Source organism: Gadus morhua, chromosome 21 (assembly GCF_902167405.1).
Source record: "Gadus morhua chromosome 21, gadMor3.0, whole genome shotgun sequence".
Taxonomy (NCBI): domain Eukaryota; kingdom Metazoa; phylum Chordata; class Actinopteri; order Gadiformes; family Gadidae; genus Gadus; species Gadus morhua.
Window position 1 is genome coordinate 3949045 of NC_044068.1, and position 20081 is coordinate 3969125.

The following is a 20081-nucleotide window of genomic DNA, read 5'->3' on the forward strand; positions in this document are numbered from 1 at the left end:
CTCCTCCCCGCCGACATCAGCCAATCGGTGAGGTCCCGGACCGCCTCCAGGTATTCCTGGTGCTCCAGGACCACCGCCTGAGCCCGCCGCACCCTCCCCTACACAATGGGACAGGAAGGGGCCCGGTGAACAATGGGGCGTGTGGTGAGGGGGCGGAGCACCGTGTGCTCACAAACAAACACAAAGTTGTACATGCTTACACACAAACAAACATGCTCACACACATAAAGACGACATGCACAGCAGGCAGCGATAGCAGTACAAACACAAACACACACTCAATTGTAGATTGACACACACACACACACACACACACACACACACACACACACACACACACACACACACATACATAACGACAGACACAAACAGACACACGCAAACACACACACACACACACAGACACAATCTCACACACATAACAACAGCGGCACAAGTAATGGGTCACATAGGGTGCAGACAGCGACAGCAGAAACACAGCCCCGCCCACCAATAGCCGCTGCTTTGCAAAAGCTAACGGGAAATCTGAATAAAAGCAAACGAACAAACCTCCACCAGGGCCGTGAGCTCATCGAACTGCCCCTGCAGCTGGGTGCGGGAGGCGTGGCTGAAGCCGCAGTCCCCGGTCTTCTTGTACAGCTCGCGGGCCTTCTCCTCCAGGCTGGACAGCGCCCCCTGGTGGTCCTCCAGGTCGGCCCGCAGCGCCCGCAGACGGTCCAGCTGGGAGGCCTTCTCCCTGGGCCCGGGCTGGGGGGGCAGCGGGGCGCTGACGTCCCCCTCCAGGGCGCCCATCCAGCACCGCAGCTGGGTGGCGCTGTCCAGGTACCCCCCCCACTGGGACACGGTCCACTCCAGGCGGCTGGGGGGGAGGGGTGGGGGGACAGGAAGTCAGAGAAGGGGGAGAGGTTAGTGTGTGACTCGAGTCCGGGGGTAAGGGGGTACTTGGGGAGAACAGGAAGTCAGAGGGGGAGAGGTTAGTGTGTGACTCGAGGCCGCGGGTAAGGGGTTACTGGGGGAGAACAGGAAGTCAGAGGGGGTGACGTTAGTGTGTGACTCGAAGGCCGCGGGTAAGGGGGTACTGGGGTGGGCAAGAAGTCAGAGGGGTGACGTTAGTGTGTGACGCGAGCACAGACGGTATTTGTTGCAGAAACTGAACAGGGAAATAATACCGGAATGCATCGCACATGTGCTGTCGCTGTTATGGTGATAGGAGGTCGATTCATGGTGCGTTTATCTTTAAACTGATTTTATGACGACAGCTCATCAGGCGGTAGATCACTGGCACACAGCCTCGCCTGGGAGCGGTGAATGGGACGGCGCTGCCTCTTGGTTTCTCAAGGCAAGCGTCTACATCACATCGGAGATCTATTACAACTCAGTCCTTAATGATAATGAATGGCAGACCGTTGAATATATCGTTGAAAACACGATATATTTACCGCCTCGCCATTAAGCTTCAGAAGATAACCTGAGCCATCTGACTCACACACACACACGCCACACACACACACACACAGACACACACACACACTATTCTTCATTCCGCATACCCCCCCCCCACATAACCAGGGCAATCTACCAAACGGTCCAGACGATACACACACCTGCATCTGTGCCCCACCTGCTACCTCTGGCCTACCCATTAACCCCACCCTCCCCGCTAACCCCACCCTCGCTGCCTCTAAACAAACTCACCCCACCACAGAGACACCAATTGCCATCAACCATTACGCCCTTGATGAGATCAATTCATACTGGCAGGAGGGGTGATAATCGCTCAATTAAACACACACACACACACACACACACACACACACACACACACCACGCACACACACTCAGAGGTCTACAGACTGCTGTGCGTATGTGTGTGTGTGCATGCGTGTTGGTTCAACGCACGTATGCACACATGCCCATTAAAACCCAACGCATCAATCAGGATTACGTAAAACAAATACGTCGTTATATATTCATCTAATTGTGATCTATGCCTGCAATCTTTCAATATGAAAATAACGACATTTACGGGGGCTAACGTGCACGGCCGGGTGTAGTATATCACATCACATAACAAGCAGTGGCCTTTAAAAGACCAACAACATGTTTAAAATTGATTTCTCATTAACGACCCACCAATTAACTTTAGAGGACACACCTTGATTCTGAGTGTGTGTGTGAGTGTGAAACCCTTCGTTGGGATGGCAGTGATGCGGAGGTACGGATTGCTCATGGGCAGCTACCTGTGGCAGCTCATGGCGCTCACGAGCAGCGTGGCCCACGCATCCTCCACTTCCTGTAGCTGGGACCGGATCACTTCCTGTCCCGCCTCCCCGTGTCCACGCAGGGCCAGCTCGCCTTTGCCCATCGCCATGTTCAGCTTCACCTCCCCCTCCCCCTTCAGAAGCAGGATATCCTACACACACACACACACACACACACACACACACACACACACACACACACACACACACACACACACACACACACACACACACACACACACACACACATACCCCCACACACACGGACACACACAGACAACAGAGGTCAGGAAGTCAAGAGGTCACGAACTCCGGAGTAAAAAAACAATGGATGACCCAAATGTTTAATTAGAAACCGATTTAAGGTCGCTAGCCCCCTCTAGTGTCCAACTGCCAGTCGTGGTACAACTCTTTAACCAATCGAAATCAAGCATTCATGAAGCTCAAATCCTGTTGGTTAAGTTATGATAATATATCTACCTCTTATATTTGTGTATGTTTTATTATGAATGCGTTATTATAAAAAGTGTCTTCGGTTATTCAGAAAAGGGTATACAAAGAAAAAGTATTACTCCGATGTTACACGTCAATCAGTCAACAACGACTCTGGGCGCTGTTGACCCCAAGAGTCGTTGACTGATTCGGAATAACATCGGAATAATACTTTTTGTTGTTGACAGCCGCTCATAAAGCTCGGGAGGTGGTGGTGGTCAGACCTGCACAGTCTCCAGCTTCTGCTCCAGCTGCTCCTTGGTGCCCATGGTGCTGTCCACCGTCCCCAGCCTCTCCTGGATCTCCTCCAGCCAGGCCCACACGCCCTGCAGGGTCTCCCCGAAGGCCTGGCTCTCCTGGCAGCCACGCAGGCGGTCCCGGGCGGCCCGCAGCAGGGCCTGGTGGTCCGCCTGCAGCCGGGAGCCCACCCGGGCCTCGGAGCCGGAGCCCCGGCCCGCCTCGGAGAGGGACTGGGCCTCCTGCACCAGGCCCTCCACCGACTCCCTAGGAGGGGGGAGGAGGGGGGTGGAGGCGGGGGTCATATGGGGGTATCGCAAGGAGGTGCTCAGACTGTTGAGTCACTGGCAAACACACACACAATGGCAGATGTACACAAACACACACACCTACACGCACAATGGCAGATGCACGCACACACACACTAACACACAAACACACTAACACACAATGGCAGCTGCACAGACACACAAACACATTCACACACACAAACACACACACACACAAACATGCACACATAGATAATATATGAGGGGCCGACTGGGACACAATTCCTACTTGGTTAGAGTATAGCAGTGTATGTGAGAGAGTATAGTAGTGTGTGAGAGGGTATAGTAGTGTATGTGAGAGTATAGTAGTTTATGTTAGAGAGTATAGTAGTGTGTGAGAGGGTATAGTAGTGTATGTGAGAGTATAGTAGTTTATGTTAGAGAGTATAGCAGTGTATGTGAGAGAGTATAGTAGTGTATGTGAGAGTATAGTAGTTTATGTTAGAGAGTATAGTAGTTTATGTGAGAGAGTATAGTAGTGTATGTGAGAGTATAGTAGTTTATGTTAAAGAGTATAGTAGTGTGTGTGAGAGAGTATCGTTTTAATGCAAGAGACTATAGTAGTATGTGTGAGGGAGTATAGTAGTGTGTGTGAGAGAGTTTGAATGGAACGGAAGTGAGTTTGATTCCTCAGTTCCTGATTGGCTGACAGAAGCGGCGGTAGCTCTGGCGCTCAAAATACTGCGCCGTCATTTCACTCTTGAATCTTCGCCTGTTCGCCTGTGTGCGCCTCCGGATGATATCATGAATCTTCACGACTGCGTCGGGTTCTCGGACGTCTCTGGTCCTTCCACATCAATCTGAAGTCCAGACTGAACCACGACATGGAGGAGAAAGGGATTGTTGCCGTTTGCGGACTCCCGGAGCTCCTCCGGCGAGGAGGTGCAGGAGGTCCCGCCGGCCCCTGGAGCTGAGCTCCCGGTCGAGCTCAGAGGAAGAGCTCCGGGAGTCCGCAGACGTCAACGGCGCCCTTTCTCCTCCGTGTCGTGGTTATATTGTAATGACCACGGAAGAGCCAGTGAATGAAGCATTGCTTAGACAGCGATTTATTAGATACCACCGCTAATAAACCGTTGGAACACAAAAAAGACCGGTAACCACGACAACGCCGGTAACTACAACAAATCCTGCGAAGCCGAAGATATAGAACTATATGGACTCGCGCCAGAGTTCCCGGAGGTTTCTAGATTAGAATATTTTATAGAACGGGTGATATTATGTATCCTAAACGACTGTGTTGTTTTTTTTGATGTCTCTGGTACTTCCACAACACGTAGAGACCGGCCATGGTTGAGAATGAATTGGCGGTCACAAGAGGAAGCCTCTCTCGAACTCAGGCGACCACATAAAGCGACAAAATCATTTTTTGGTGCGAACGCAGAGATTCAAGAGTGAAATGATATGAGCCAATGATATGGGCCAATATTTTGAGCGCCAGAGGCGACCGCCTCTTCTGTCAGCCAATCAGGAACTGAGGAATCAAACTCACATCCGTTTCAGTCAAACTCTCTCGCACACACTACTATACTCTCTCACACACAATACTATCCTCTCTCACACACTACTATACTCTCTCACATACACTACTATTCTCTCTCACATACACTACTATACTCTCTCACATACACGACTATACACTCTCATACATGCATATAAAAGGAGTATAATAGAGTGTGTGTATGAGTATACTGGTGTATATGCGAGATTATAATAGTGTGAGTAAAACCAAGTATGAATTCGGTCCCAGGCGGCCCCTCATAATAATGACAGAACCAACCACAAACATACATACACAAACTCACACACATACAGACACAAAACAACAATAAACTTGTTACACGCACAGCAGACGGCGATACAAGATACACTGCAGTAGAAAATATTTCATTGAATGTAATCGCTCCGATTTTTCTTGCAATGTAAGGCTTGACAGAGAGAGGCGTCGATTGTATTCTCAGATCCCCGGACAATGGGCTTTGTTTTACAATCAGATGTGCGGTGATCAGGGGGTAACACACACCTCCTCTGGAGCAGCTCTTTGTGAATGCCCTCCATCCTCTCCAGCTCCTCCGCACTGTCCAGCGCCCCCTGCTGGCCGTCTGGCCCCAGAACGGGCTCCTTCTTCAGGCTGACCTCCAGCTGCTCCAGCCAGCCTTTGATACCCGCCACACGCTCCTCAAACCTGGGGAGGAGAAGAGGGGAGAGGGGGAGAGTTGGGGAGAGGTGAGGAGAGGAGAAGGGAGGGGGTAGTAGACGATGGAAGAGGAGAGGAGAGGAGAGGTGAGGAGAGGAGAGGAGAGGAGAGGGGAGGGGAGAGGAGAGGAGAGGGGAGAGAAGCGGGGAGGAGAGGAGGGGGACTCAAGGTAAGGCGATGCGAGGAGTGGAGAAGAGAGGAGGGCAGAGGAGAGGAGAGAAGGGGAGGAAAGGGAGAGGATTGGTTTTATAGGAGACGGCAAGAAAAGATAAGAAAGAAGAAAAAGCAAGAGAAAATACCGTTCAATACATCAACCATCTCACTCACACGCAAACTCCATTATTCACTCATTATTCACTCATTATTCACTCATTATTCCACACGTGCAGCAGAACCCTGTAGCCTGTAGCCTGTGAGCGCTCACCTATGGAGCAGCTCCCTGCTCTGCTCCAGCTCCCTGCCGCTCCGAGAGCAGCCCAGCTCGTAGTCGCTCCACGCCCGCTGGCAGGCGGCGAGGTGCTCCTGTACCTGGGCGGCCCCCGCCCGGGGCAGGTGCTGCACCAGCCGCTCCGCCTCCTGGCACACCTGGCCCAGGCGCCGCTGGCCCTCCCCGGCCTGCTCCAGGGACACCTGTGGAGGCACGGCGGGGAGGGGGGACACGGGGAGGATCAGCCCACACTGGGGACCAGGAGGGGAGGGGAGCGATGGAAAGACTGTGGTGGTGGTGGTGGTGATGGTGGTGGTTGTTGTTGTTGGTGTTGTTTTTGTTTTTGTTGTCGTTTTTGTTGTTGTTGGCGATAGCAGAGCCCGATTCATTTCAGAGTTTTATTTTTTAGATGGTCGTTGTTTCCAAATGCTTTGGCGAGGTGAATGCGTGTTCGCCGTTGTCAATAAAGCTCTCTTGAAATTAGACAGAGTTTTAATGTATTCATAGGGCTTCTATTAATATCGAGTCAATTATTTATTCTGAGCATTCCTCATAAGTGAGGTTATTTTCTTTTTTAAATTCTAAATTACCTTCAGGCGATAGATCTTGGCCTTCAGAGCGGCGCCGTCGCCTGATTGGCTGGAGCAGTCTCGCAGCTCCAGTTGGAGTTCGGCGAGCCAGGACTGGAACTCCTGGACCAGATCTGTTCAGAGAGCAGACGGCAGCATGTGTTACACCACACCCAGAGAGAGAGAGAGAGAAACGGGGGGAGAGAGAGAGAGAAACGGGGGGAGGGAGGGAGAGAGAGGGAGAGAGCGAGCGAGCGCGAGCACGAGAGCGAGAGAGAGAGAGAGAGAGAGCGAGCGAGCGGGACAGAGGTGGGCGAGACAGATGGGACGTGTGGGCGTGTCTGTCCAACACGGCGGCGCAGCGCCGGCGTTGCCTCGGCAACCAGCCCAAAACTCCCCCACCCTGGAGGGAGTGCTCAACGGCATCACTCTCGGCGGCAGGTGTGTGTCGGAAAGGAAATGGGTGAGCGCCGGCAGGGAGTCCGTTTAGGGCGCATTGTCGCCAGCGGCGAAGGCATAAGGAGTGTGTGTGTGTGTGTGTGTGTGTGTGTGTGTGTGTGTGTGTGTGTGTGTGTGTGTGTGTGTGTGTGTGTGTGTGTGTGTGTGTGTGTGTGTGTGTGTGTGTGTGTGTGTGTGTGTGTGTGTGTGTGTGTGTTGCGTCTCCTGCCGTGTCCTGATGTTGCATTGTTCCGCGCTACTTGAACTCCAAAGCGCTCTCTGGCAAATGTCAGCACCCCTACCCCGACAGATTCCCGCTGTACACTTCTAACGCACGCCCTTTGACAACAGAATGACAGTGGATAAACCACACAGCGGTACGAAACCGTCTCCTCTCAATGGATATCCGCAGGGAAAGACCCGTTCTTTCACCAGAATGTGAAACTGAAAGTGAAACTGAAGGTGAAGCTGAAGCAGTTATGCGTCCCTTGGAATAAAAAGCCCTCTCGATCAGCCAGCGTCTGCAGCGACAAGCTAGCTGAAGTTAGCAAGCTAGCTAGGGGTTAGCAAGCCAGCTAGGGGTTAGCATGCTAGCTAACCCGACCCGCTCAATAACATCTTTAGTAGGCCAAAATCCCAGAGACCAGGATACACACACTTGCACCTGTGCTCCACCTGCTCCCTGTGGCCTTCCCGTTAACACCACCCTCCTGCATCTAAACAAACACCACCTAATAGCGTTGGCGTTGTTATCATCAGGTTACCAAGGAAACTAAACACCTTACGATACCAGTGTGTAAAGTACGCAGACTATTGTTCATCTCCGCATTCCTCAATGCCCCCTACCCCGCCCTCCCCCTCCCCCCCCGCACCCCCGCTGTGCGTGCGTTACCGTTGAAGTGCAGCTGCAGTCCGGCCTGCAGGCCGCCCCAGGTCCGGTTGCAGCGCAGGGCCGCCGCCTCCGTCCCCTTGGCGATGGCGGTGAGCTCGGCCGAGAGCCGGGACAGCTCCGGGGACGGGTGGGACCGGGACAGGGCCGTCAGGGACTCCCGGGCCGTGTCCAGGTCTGCACGCTGCCGCTGGACCGCGCCCTGGAGGTCCTGGGGGGGGGGAGAGGAGAACCCGAGGTCAGGGGACACCCCCGTAAGGGGAAGGGAAGTGACGTCACTTTGCTTCATCCATCTTTGGAGCAGGAAGGGGGGGGGGGGGGGGTGATTGCGGAGGCCGTGAGGAGAGGACGGGTGAGGCGGCGTTGGTGGAGGAATGGGGTGGGTGGGTGGAATGAGGCGGGGGGCTGGGGCTGGGGAAGGGAAGGGTGCTCGAGTCCCAGCACTTGGTTGGAACCTAGAACAAGATGCCTTCCTGCGCTTTAGGCACATGTATCTGAACCCAGTGGATTCTAACAGAGGTGTCAACGTAGGACCAACACAGGCGTCGCTTCATAACACAAACAAAGGGTCTGCTCCTTTAACGTGACCAGGGCAGGGGTGGTAGACTTATAAGACATATAAGACACTAATTGCAACTGAATGCCCTAAATGCAAGAAGAAGAGGAAGGAGAAATGGGTTGACGTAGAGGGCCAATAGGACCCTGAAGGAAACAAGGCAGAGAGCCCGGTTGTGTGCAAGGTGAGTGCGGACCTTCACGGTGTCCATGTGGTCTGGGGAGGACTCCTCTGACAGGCCGGCCAGGGAGCCCTCCACCGCCTCCAGCCGGGCGGTCATCTGAGAGGCCAGGTCCTCCAGCCGCTGCCTCTGGAAGCTGAAGTAGGTGAGGGCGTGCTTGGCCTGGTTGTAGACCTCGTGGGCGTGGGCCATCTTCTTCCTGAGGTCCGACTCCAGGACCTGGGGCATGGAGAAAAAAGGGGGACGTGGGTCCGGATCACTGGTTCCTCAAGGGGCACCAGACCCCATTTTTTAGGCCTCGGAAAATGGCGTACACTTTGAACCCGTGGCCTCACATATTGATTAATCCCAATCAACATCTCCCCTTGATTTATTGATTCAATTTATGATGAATCACAAGGCATATGTCTGTATGTAAAAGACATTGATGACACCTTTCAAACCTTAAAAGCAAAAACAATTCAAATATCGACAACGTTTAGGTCAAGAACCGGTTCTGAACACGCATATCAGGTGACCCCAGTGGGGGGCATCTGACCCCACGGCTGGGAAACACTGGGCTCCCACCTACCCAACACCCGCATGAACACAACGGGTGACCGCAGGGGCCATCGTTCGACGGAGAGAACCTTTTCTACGGCCCTGTGAGGGACCCACCTGCATCTGTACGGGCGTCTGCTGGAGCCTTGCCCGATCCTTCAACTCCAACACCCGGTCCTGCAGGGCGTCGAGCCTCTGCTCCCTGATCTCCGCCTCCGTCTGCGGGTCGAAAGGACGAGAGAGAACCAGACTAGGCTCAGAGTCGAGGATCGGCGAGGCAAACCCTTGACTTTACCGGGAGAAAAACTGAGAACATTCACACGGAAAAACCGCTCAGGGGATCTATGGGCGGTAGTGAATCCAAGGTTACGGTCAGATGATCTCAGATCCAGCAGTACTGGGTTGTAGAGATACTTCTTGGAGGGGGGAGACGGCGGAGATCTTTGGATGGACAGCAGAAACATATTATTCTACCGAAGAAAACTCATTCTCGCGAGCGAAGGTAGCTTTCAGAAGGGTTTTTCAAGGTGTGTCTCTGCAGTGGCCAGTCTACACGGCGTTGATTTAAAACCGTCACAGACCCTTTCTCTGGTGATCGGCACGGTTTGTGTACGCTGCGAGCCATGGCCGTGTGTACAGATCCCAGCCACATGATTGATTGAAACAATATGAAGGGAGGAAAGTGAAACCCACTGTCCACCCATCAAACTCAAACTTTATTTATGTAGCGCCTTTCGTCCGAAAAGGGGGTTAACAATTCAATAAAAAATAAATAAAATATATAGTATCTATAATAAAAGACGAGAATGCTGAGCTACATAGGTATGTCTCATGGTTTCTTCTAAAGGTGTCACAGATTTTGATCACCTTTAGTTACACTAAATGCCGCCTTCCTATAGGTCTCTGTCCTCACCTGGGAAAACTCAAAGGCCAGTGCCAGAGGAACTGATTGATCTCGAGGGAGCATACATCCGAAGCATTTCTGACAAGAATTCTATCTGTGAGCTTTAAGCCACCGGACGCGAATATGAAGTCTGGCTCGTGAGAGGACTGCTCTGACCAGTCATGTCTCACCTGGAAGGTGGCAAGGCGGGCCTCGGCCTTCTGCCCGTCGCTGAGATTGGCCACGCTGTCCGTGAGGTCGACGATGGCGGCGGAAGCCCATTGGCCGACGTCCTGCTCTGTGGCCTTGAGGTCATCCCAGAGGGCCACGCAGTAGCCCAGTCGCTCGCCGTTGGTTTGGAGTCGCTCGGAAACCTGAAGCGACAAAGACAAAGACACAGTCTGTCAGTCATGCAGGCGGAAGTCTCTCTCTCTCTCTCTCTCTCTCTCTCTCTCTCTCTCTCTCTCTCTCTCTCTCTCTCTCTCTCTCTCTCTCTCTCTCTCTCTCTCTCTCTCTCTCTCTCTCTCTCTCTCTCTCTCTCTCTCTCTCTCTCTCTCTCTCTCTCTCTCTCTCTTTGTTTTTCTGGATTAATTGTTTGGACAGATGCGTAGGAGAAAGATGACAGGCAGACAGTAAGGCAGATAACGTGTCTAGACTTGTTTATACTTCTGTCTCCTTTATTGCATTCGCGCCGCCTGCCGAATCGCTCACAGATGATGGAGGGGGAACACACAAAGACAATTATATTTGGTTGCTGGGACAACCGCATCGCAGACCCTTTTGTCAGATACCTACCCTAGATTATAATTGATAACGTGCCAATTCATCCCGTGAAATATGGGAGAACACTGCATGATGTGTTTTAATCTGTAAGAATCCACTTTATTGTTTGGTATATAATTCACAGCTCTGTTGTTTACTATGTATACATTCGTTCGTTAATGATCTCCAGGTCGCCCCCCCACCTCCAACCACTGGTCCCTCAGTGTCTCCATGTCTCTCTGGATTGTCTGCGTGTCGGGCCCGGGGGTCTTCTCCATCTCCCTCTGGAGGTCCTCCTCCGTGCTGATGAGGAGGTCCATGGACTCCTGTCTGTCCCCGAGCTCCGCCTGAGCCGCCTCGTGCTGGACAGACAGAGGGACACGGGTGTCAGCACAACATGTCCCCACAAGGTTATGAAACTCTATTCGAGAGTGTGTTAGCTTTCAAAGGTGCTGTAGGAGAGGTTAAAAGGCGTTTATTTGAGCGTCATCTGTTCTAAAGGGCAAAGCCCTCCCTCAGCTATACCTGAGGGAATAGCGCTGTGAGAATATGTGTTTCGAGGTCACTGCGCCAGTCTCCATGTGAGCCGCAGTAGACTCTAGAACCCTCCTGGCTCTGTGACGACCAATCTTCCCTGATTGGTTCTGTGAATCCGTCTCGCCCGTCAGTCACAGGCGCGTGACATGCAACACTTGTCGAGGTGCGGGAGGGGACTGGAAGGGTCTTACCCGCACGAGGATCCGGCGGACCTCCTCGCGGCTGTGGTTGTGGTCGGGCAGGCTGTGGGTGACGGCCTGGGCGTTCTCCAGCGCCACGCCCAGGCTGGACCTCAGTGCGTGGAACTGACGGAGGAGCTGGATCACGGCCCCGCTCTGCTCCTGACTGCACACAAACACACAAGAACCAGGGACAACACTCCTTCAGTAATGGGTTCCGATCCGGGAGATACGTCGAGTCAAATAGATAGAGTTCCGTCCTCCTCAGGCAGCGTACCCGTGGGTGATCAGTGCCGTGACGCTGGTCCACGCCGCCTCCACCAGGCCCACCTCCCGGAGGGCGTCCCCAGCCAGCTCGCTGTCCCTCTGGGCCAGCTGGCTGCCTCTCTCCCCCAGCCAGTCCCGGGAGTGCTGCAGACACTGGAGCTCGTCCTCCATCTGGACGAAGGTGCGGAGCCTGGAGGGCCGCAGTGGCAACGAGAACACCAATCAGACCGAGGCAAAAAAGGAGGTCACAACCAAACACGGCGGCTGGGGAATGTAAAGTTCTGTCCTACTTTACGGTGGGTATGTTCCCTGATGCCTGGAATGTAATCGTGGTTCCACCAGTAAAACGTCTTTAATGAATGACCTGTTCTGGAAGGCTTGCACGGTGCTCTCGCGGGCGTCCTCTTTCCTTGCCGCCGCCTCCTCCAGCCTCGCTAGCCCGGCCATCACCTCCTCCTTCCTCTCCCGGAAGGAGCTCCAGAGCGCGCCCAGGGCCTCCGCCTCGCTCTGCCTCCAACCCAGGGTCCTCTGCACGCCCTCCAGCCCTGTCAGGAGGTCCGCCGTCTGGCCCCTACAGGAAGTCCGCCTCCCCTGCGAGGCGGGTCCCTTGGTGGCCCCCAGAGCGGGCTCGGCCTCAGCGCCGACCAGGTGGAGGTGAGCCTTGCTCAGCCGGCCGTCCAGCCCCAGGGCCTCCGCCTCCAGCGCCGCCAGGTCCCGGGCCGCCGCTCCCACGCCGGCGTGCAGCTGCTCCGCCTTGGAGCGGTCCCAGCTGCCCCGGCCCTCCAGGGCCTCGCGGAGGTCCTGCACCGCACGCCGGGCCTCGGCGTGCCTCCGGAGGAAGTGCCCCAGCTCGGCTAGGCAGGCCCCCCGCAGACGCAGCAGCCGCTGGGCCTCGCCCAGAGGCTGCAGGCACTCCTCCCTCCAGCCCTGGAGCTGCTGCCGCGCCTCCGGGGTGGAAGAGGGCAGCAGGGAGGACTCCACCCCGTGGAGGGTCTCCTGGAGGGGCGCAGGCTCCAGTAGACCGGTCTCCTGCTCCTGGGGACAGGGGGAGGTTGTTTAGGGTTTACATGGGGCTGAGGTCCCAGGGCTAAGATGGTGGCCGGGGAAGACTGGGATGTCTAGAGGGGGACTTCACTGGACCTGGATCTCTTGGAACCTGGACCTGGACCTCTGAGGTCACCATCAAAGTTGTTTACGGACACAAACTCGCTATCCGTGGACTGATCCCTCACCTGCAGTTGTCTGACTGCAGCCTCCAGGTCCTCCATATCCACCTGGGAGGAGCTTCTGAGGCCAGACAGAAAGTTGTCACTCCACTGGGCCAGTGTGACCAGGTGCTTGTCAAAGACCTCCAGCCGGGACAGGTGGGTCCCCAGCAGCTCCAGTCTGAGAAGGTCAGGCAGAAGGGGTCACGTTGTGAGGCTAACGGGCTAACAGGCTAAAGCGTTGTCTCACCCCAGATCCACACTACAGCACAGAGATGCGGACAAGCTAATGCTAATTAGCTAAGCTAATGCTAAGCTAACGCTAGGCGGCTAACGCTAAGCTAACACTAGCCTAACGCTAGCCTAATGATAGGCTAACACTAGGCGGCCAACGTTAGCCAGTTAACGCTAGGCTACCACTAGGCTAACGCTAGCCGGTTAACGCTAGGCGGCTAACGTAAGGTACCTGTGTGTCACGCTGTCCTTCAGGGACGAGCATCTCTCATGCAGGCGTGTGATGTCGTCGGTGATGTCACGGACACACTCTTTGGGCACCGTGGGCGTCAGCGACAGCCTCAGGCTCAGCAGACCCTCCAGGGCCGTCTCATTGGCTGGGGCCTCGCTCTGCATTTCCTGTACGGGGGAGAGCGTGTTCGGATTCACTGCTGTGGACTCATTAGTCGTTTAGCAGATGCTTTCATTCACAGTGACGCACAGTGGGTTATTTTAAGCTCAATGGCATCAAGGAGCAGGGAGGTGTGGGGATCTGGCTCTAGGATGCTAACTGGCTAGACTGGGTACATGAGGGGATTCAAGCCACAACCTCACATCATAACCACTAGACTATCCTGCCCTAGATTTCTTAGATATTTGAGTTACTAAGGTAACAAATTACCTTAGTAGCATGCCAGTGTTTAGATGAAAAATGAATACAGTTGCAATATCGAATGCAAATACATATTAGATAACATCAGGAAAAGGGCTGTACATCATAATGCTGGCGATGATATGTTGGTGATGTTGTGCTTGTTAGGTCAAACCTAAAACAAATGTGTATTCTTACATCCACCCTGCAAGGTATTGCATCTAGCGTACGCTTACCCAGGGCCATAAATCACCCTGTGATTCTGGCTGGGATAACGTCTCTAGCAGCAGCAGCAGCAGCAGCAGCAGCACACTGACCTGTATATTCTGCAGTTCATTCCGCAGCTTCACTTTGTCTGCAGACAGGTGATGGATGTCCGGACAGCAGATCATCTCACACCTGTCCAACCAGCTCCTGATAGAGGATGACTCCTTCTCGAAGCTGAAAGACAGAGCCACTCAATCTTTATTTGTCTTCTCGTCGAAGCGTGGCCATCGCTTTAAGAGGGGAGAGACCGTCTCTTTTCGCACCACATGACTACTTCTCCTTTATTTGTTCAAACGCAAAAAAAATAAATGATACATTTAAAGACGCGTATAAGCCGACGGGACGCAGGTGTTTGAATTCTATCAGAATCCCGCTGTGTTTTCCATAAGCTCACGTGTGTTTTGAAATCAGTTTGAGGTTTCATACTCTATTTGTTCATGTTGCTAGTATCAATGACACAGGCCATTATGGGTCAGCCTTATCTGCCTGTAGCATCCAGTGGCCACACGTTATCCCTGATAGATCCAACCGCAGGGAGGGAGATGGGGCTGGAGCCATATGGAAATCTATCATCTCAAGCGCACACACACACAGACACAGACAGACACAAACACGCAGACACATACACACGCGCGCGCACACACACACACACACACACACACACGCACAGGTACACATACAAACACATATTCACACACAGACACACACACACAGGCACAGACACACATATATATACACACAGACAGACACAAACACGCAGACACACACACACACACATGCCAAACCAGACACAAGCAGACACACACACAACCACACACACACCCACACACGCGCACACAGACACACACACACACAGTGAGCGGTAATAGTGTAGCTTATTTCATCTGCGATGGAGTGTCCCCTCGCTGGGCCTCAACGGGGAGGGGCCGGCGCTTTATCATCGGACGCACAACACGCGGACGCAGGAACGCCCGGGGATAAGAGGGAAGGTTATTAGAACGGGAGCGTCCACCTCAGGGGCACAGAGGGGAGGAGAGGGAGCAGGAGGAGAGGAGGAGGAGGGAGGACGGATGAGGAGGAGGGCGGAGGAGGGCGGAGGAGCAGACAAAAGGTCCTGCTCCCAGAACTGATTGAGAGATAATGGAATGACTCAAGGAGAGTGAATGGGAATACACAGGAGGCTTTTTCCCGGGAACGGGAAGAGGAGATCAGAGGAAAACCGACGGAGGAGAACCAGCGTCGCGAGGGGGAAGTCGAACACGGCGCGTACAAATTGGCATGCGTGTCACGTGAGCAGAATCACAATTCACAACATGATGTATGCTAAATAGTCCCATTGAACCTGCTAATCCTTACAGGCTGCATACACATACTGACACTGATGCATACAAATTCATCGTGCCGCAGTGTGGAGATCAGTGCGACACTCGGGCTGCCCTGGCAAACATTGACTCAGAGTTTCACATTTCATTCGGCTTCAGTTTCCTCTCGGTTCATTAACTCGTGGCCTTTTCAATCTGCCCTGGGCCCTGTGTCGCCGGTCGCCTTACCGTTGCCAGAGCGTGAGGAGGTTCTCCAGAGCAGCCTGCTTTTCTTTGGCCCGCTCCACGTCCTCTCGCTGGCGCTCCTGGAGACGGGCCACCTCCTCCTCCAGCGGACCCCCGTCGCCGAGTCTTTTCAGGGCCGAACACAGAGCCGTCAGCCTGGGGGTCAGCTGCTCCACGGCCTGGCACTGCTCCTACACGCCCGATGGCAAACAGGAGAGGACGCCGTCATTCAGGCGCCAACCACAGTACTAACGTTAGTTGTTCAAATGATTCACTGTATTATTGGGACATAATGCAGGACAGGTAGGGAGCATTCTGATCTATTTAGGTCTGGGAAATATTTAAAAAAATAGACGGGGAGGGAGAGAGAGAGAGAGAGAGAGAGAGAGAGAGAGAGAGAGAGAGAGAGAGAGAGAAAGAGACAGAGAGAATATTAGTAATATTGACCTATGATGTTTGCCTGACTTGGTGATTTGTGTTTGAGTCGTGAATTGGCTTCAGCTGTGTCATGCTGGACCACTGAGAAAATGTTGGGCAAACTTTGTGCAGCAACTTATTGCATGTCTTTCCTACCATGTGTTCTTGCAGGCCTCGGTACGTCTCGGAAGAAGAACTACAGAACGTGATCTGAAGGTCCAGCTTCTCTTCGAGGTCACTCATCGATTTCGTCACCTGCCGATGACAAGATGGTAAATAAATGGACTGCACTTCCATAGTGCTTCACTAACCAATGGCCACTCTACAAGTGTCGAGGTAGAGCCAGGGAGCCTGGACGCTAGAAAGAGCCAGGGATCGAACAAGCAACCTTAAAGCTACCAGATACCCACTCTACCTCCCGAGCCACATGCCGCCTAACAAACAATGAAAACCAAGCATTTTTTTAACACACAAAGTGGACCAATCATAGGAGTGATGGGATCCAGGTGTTGGATTGGATCATTCCTCACCTGTTCCAGGTTATCGCTGTAGCGCTGTCGGTGGGAGGCGCTCTGTTGCAGCTGTCCAATCAGCTGCCGTACACTGCCCCTGAACTCCTCTAGGCCACGCCCCATCTGGCCCAGCCGTGCCCGGATATGCCCCGCCTCCCCGGGGGTCACATACCCGGACAGGGCCTGACTCTGCCCCTCCAGTTGGACCAGCCACGCCCTCTTTTCCTCTAGGGCCGCCTCCACTGCCTGATGGGCGGGGTTACAGAAGGGAGGTGGGCGGGCGACATAAAGGAAGAAGGGCATTGGTTGAGAGATTGATATTAAAGGTACAGTATGCAAAGTGTTACAACTAAATGTTGTACATGTGTGCTCTGAAACACATCCTGTCATGTAGACCTGATCTTAAGTCGATGAATCTCATGTTTAATATCGAAAGGCAGGCAGATGGGAGGGGTTTGGAGAGAGTAGAGAGGAAGGCGTGAGGAGGTTTAACTGGAGCTAGCTTGAAATCGTAAGGCTCGTATATAGTACCTTTAAATTTAAATAAAGTATAGAAAGGTTGGAACGTAATGATCAAGCTGTCAGGGTTGAACCTTTCAATTTCCCACCTCAGCAGGAATGTATTCCAATGTGAATGAATTCTGTATTGACCTCAATTTGAACATTTTCCATGAAAATGATGCTATCACTTTCTTAATATGTTTGAAGCAGAACCTTTCCATCAGACACCACCGTAACCAAAACAAAAAAGAAATGACACAGAATGAGCGGATATGAATTTCATCACCTCCACACTGCTGAGCTGTTTGTCCAAAGAATCAGGAGAAGAGGCGGGGCTGATGTCTTCCAGCTCCCGCTCTTTCTCGGAGATCCACAGGAAGAAGGCCTCTGATTGGCTGCCGGAGTGTTCCCACCAAGTATGCACCAGCTCCAATTGGTTGATACTTGGCGAAAGAGAAAAGATACACGTTTAGTATCAAACCTTTTTTTGAAAATGCATTTGTAGTAGTAGGGTTTTTCACACTCATAGTGTGTGAAAAAGTATGATCACAAAATGTGCACAATTATCAGTTAATCAATTAATCAGTTATTAACCAATTATTACATTACATACATCCATACATTTCTGTCAAAAGAAAAAACTGAACTGTCCACAAAAACACAGTGAGACCCAAACGGAACAGCCGTCGACTAACTGATTCGGGGGTTAACTTTCCCTTTGATGTATAGTGGAAGTAAAAAGGACAAAAGAGTTGGAGCGGCTCCTCACTTCTTTCTAAGATGCTCTTGGAGCTGGGCGAGGGCCCCCATGGTGGAGCGGGCCTGCTCCAGCAGCAGCCTCTGGTTCTTGGCTCCCAGATGGACGCCTGACGCTGTCTCCAGGAGAGACTTGGCTCTGGTGGTCCACTCCTCACCCCGGCTGAAAAGCTCCTACACAGAAACAGGGGGAACAACATCAATTGGTGGAGGACTAGTCCTGTATCTGTGGAGGGAAAATACGGGATCTTAATGCAAACACAATCAACAATAGGAACGATACCGTCCAGGATAGAAACACCCAACACACACACACATACACAGTCTTGCTCACACGCCATCACACACACGCCATCACACACACACACACACACACGCCATCACTCACACACACACACACACACACACACACACACACACACACACACACACACACACACACACACACACACACACACACACACACACACACACACACACACACACACACACACACACACACACCTTGCTGAGGTCCAGTTCAGTCTTCAGGCTGTGCTGGCTGTTGAAGAGAAGTTCTTTGGCAAGGCCTGCGTTGGTGCTGGTTAAGAATTTCCAAATGGATTCTCTCTCGCTCTCAAACTCCTGCCAGGCCCGGAGAGCTGTCTGGAAGAGACGTAAAGCAGGAGAAGCTCACACAAGCTGGGCAGGATGGATGGGTAGGGTGGTCATAAACTAAACTATTTGCAGTAAAATCGAGAATCCAACACATGCAGGACTCACATTCGTTCCAGGCATAGCTATCCTCATAAAGACAAAATGTTGCAGTTTGAATTGCTCTGTTTGACTTTGTGTAGTTTTTGTTGATCCCTCTAGTTGTCCTGAGTAACTGTTTTCTTTAACCTCATTTAAATTTAGAAAACGCTTTTATCAAAAGCTACTTTTATCCATTCACGACATCAAGGCAACAGCCAGCTTGTCTGGAGCAGTTGCACAGAGGGGTCTGGCTCAGGGACAATCGACACTCAGCTAGGAGGAGCCAGGGATCGAACCAGCAACTTTCTGGTCAGTAGTCAACCATTCAACCTCCTGATCTAAGCCGACGTGATCCCAAGCTAAAGATCTACGCATGTCGCCAACAGAGCAGTGGAATCGGCATGTACATAACAACGACAACACGAAGACACAACCACTCAGTTAACAGACTGCGACACGGCGATCAATACCTCGTTAACACAGGACTCATCATTGATCAGCGACTCGACGGCGATCAATGACGCTTGTCGATGCACGAAACACGGACGGTACGCGGACCAATGAAACGCCCCCCTGGGGGAGAACCCCCGCCTACCTGGAGGTTGTGCCCCTGGGCGTCAGACTTCAGGTCCCCCTCTCCGAAGGCCTCCTCCAGCTCGCCCAGGGACCGGCTTAGCCCCTCCTCCTTCTGCAGCTGGCGGCAGTGGGCCACCAGAAGGTCCGCCTCCTTCCTGCCCGCGTGCAGGCGCTTAAGGTGTTGCTGCGAGACACGCGCACACGCAGACACGAACACACGCACAGACACACAGAGACAGACACACAGACACACACACACACACACACACACACACACACACACACACACACACACACACACCAAGGGATATCTGCATGTCAGTCAGCACGAATAAAGAAGCTATGGAATATTCTATTCAATGTAATTATCGATTGAAATGTTTCTTTCGTTATGATCAACAAACTTCTCCTCTTCTCCTCCAAGATCCTACCTCAAATCCTAGCGGTGGAAACAGTTTTGCAGGTGGGGAAAAGGAAACCTCACCTGGTGAATTAAGTACAGCTGCCTGGCCTCGCCCAGGGTCTCAGCCTCCAGGACCCTGCCGTAGTGCTCCTGGGCCTCCCGTCGCACCCTGTGCACCTCCTCCAGAGCCCCGCGCACCTCCTCCCTCAGCTCCTCACTCTGGAACATGGAGGAGCCCCCCTGCTCGTCCCACTTAAGGAGGAGGAACACACAATGAACGACGAGGACAAAGGTGGAAATCGACTACAAACTCCCAACTAAACTTGAGAGCGATCGGTTGGTTGGAAAGACGGTCGAGGTTCACGGCAAAACAGGACGATGACTACGGTAGCTATGGTTTTGTACGCAGTGGACAGTCAACAGTACGCATTGTCATTCCCACGCCTTAGGGGGCGCTCTACCGCACCTGTGTGTGCCTTGTAACATCATCAAGTGTAACTTGTAACATCATTCTGGCGCTAGTATATCAGAGTTAAAGAGGATATCAACGTAAAGG

The 20081-nt window shown here is 52.8% G+C and overlaps 1 protein-coding gene across 1 annotated transcript in view; it reads right to left on the bottom strand.

Moving 5' to 3' along the window:
- Positions 1-20081, bottom strand: part of LOC115534854 (nesprin-1) — a 70871-nt gene that overhangs the window by 516 nt on the left and 50274 nt on the right. The window contains exons 28-53 of the mRNA XM_030346134.1: positions 19607-19777; positions 19142-19306; positions 18316-18456; positions 17825-17985; positions 17342-17498; positions 16573-16800; positions 16199-16297; positions 15629-15816; positions 14129-14252; positions 13413-13579; positions 12974-13127; positions 12106-12776; positions 11752-11931; positions 11487-11640; positions 10962-11120; positions 10188-10370; positions 9231-9332; positions 8589-8792; positions 7840-8047; positions 6531-6643; positions 5938-6143; positions 5340-5501; positions 2978-3257; positions 2241-2413; positions 550-859; positions 12-98 (exon numbers count right to left, since the gene is read on the bottom strand). Of these exons, the coding sequence (XP_030201994.1) occupies positions 12-98; positions 550-859; positions 2241-2413; positions 2978-3257; positions 5340-5501; positions 5938-6143; positions 6531-6643; positions 7840-8047; positions 8589-8792; positions 9231-9332; positions 10188-10370; positions 10962-11120; positions 11487-11640; positions 11752-11931; positions 12106-12776; positions 12974-13127; positions 13413-13579; positions 14129-14252; positions 15629-15816; positions 16199-16297; positions 16573-16800; positions 17342-17498; positions 17825-17985; positions 18316-18456; positions 19142-19306; positions 19607-19777 (4947 nt within the window). The remainder of the gene's footprint in view (positions 1-11; positions 99-549; positions 860-2240; positions 2414-2977; positions 3258-5339; positions 5502-5937; positions 6144-6530; positions 6644-7839; positions 8048-8588; positions 8793-9230; positions 9333-10187; positions 10371-10961; positions 11121-11486; positions 11641-11751; positions 11932-12105; positions 12777-12973; positions 13128-13412; positions 13580-14128; positions 14253-15628; positions 15817-16198; positions 16298-16572; positions 16801-17341; positions 17499-17824; positions 17986-18315; positions 18457-19141; positions 19307-19606; positions 19778-20081) is intronic.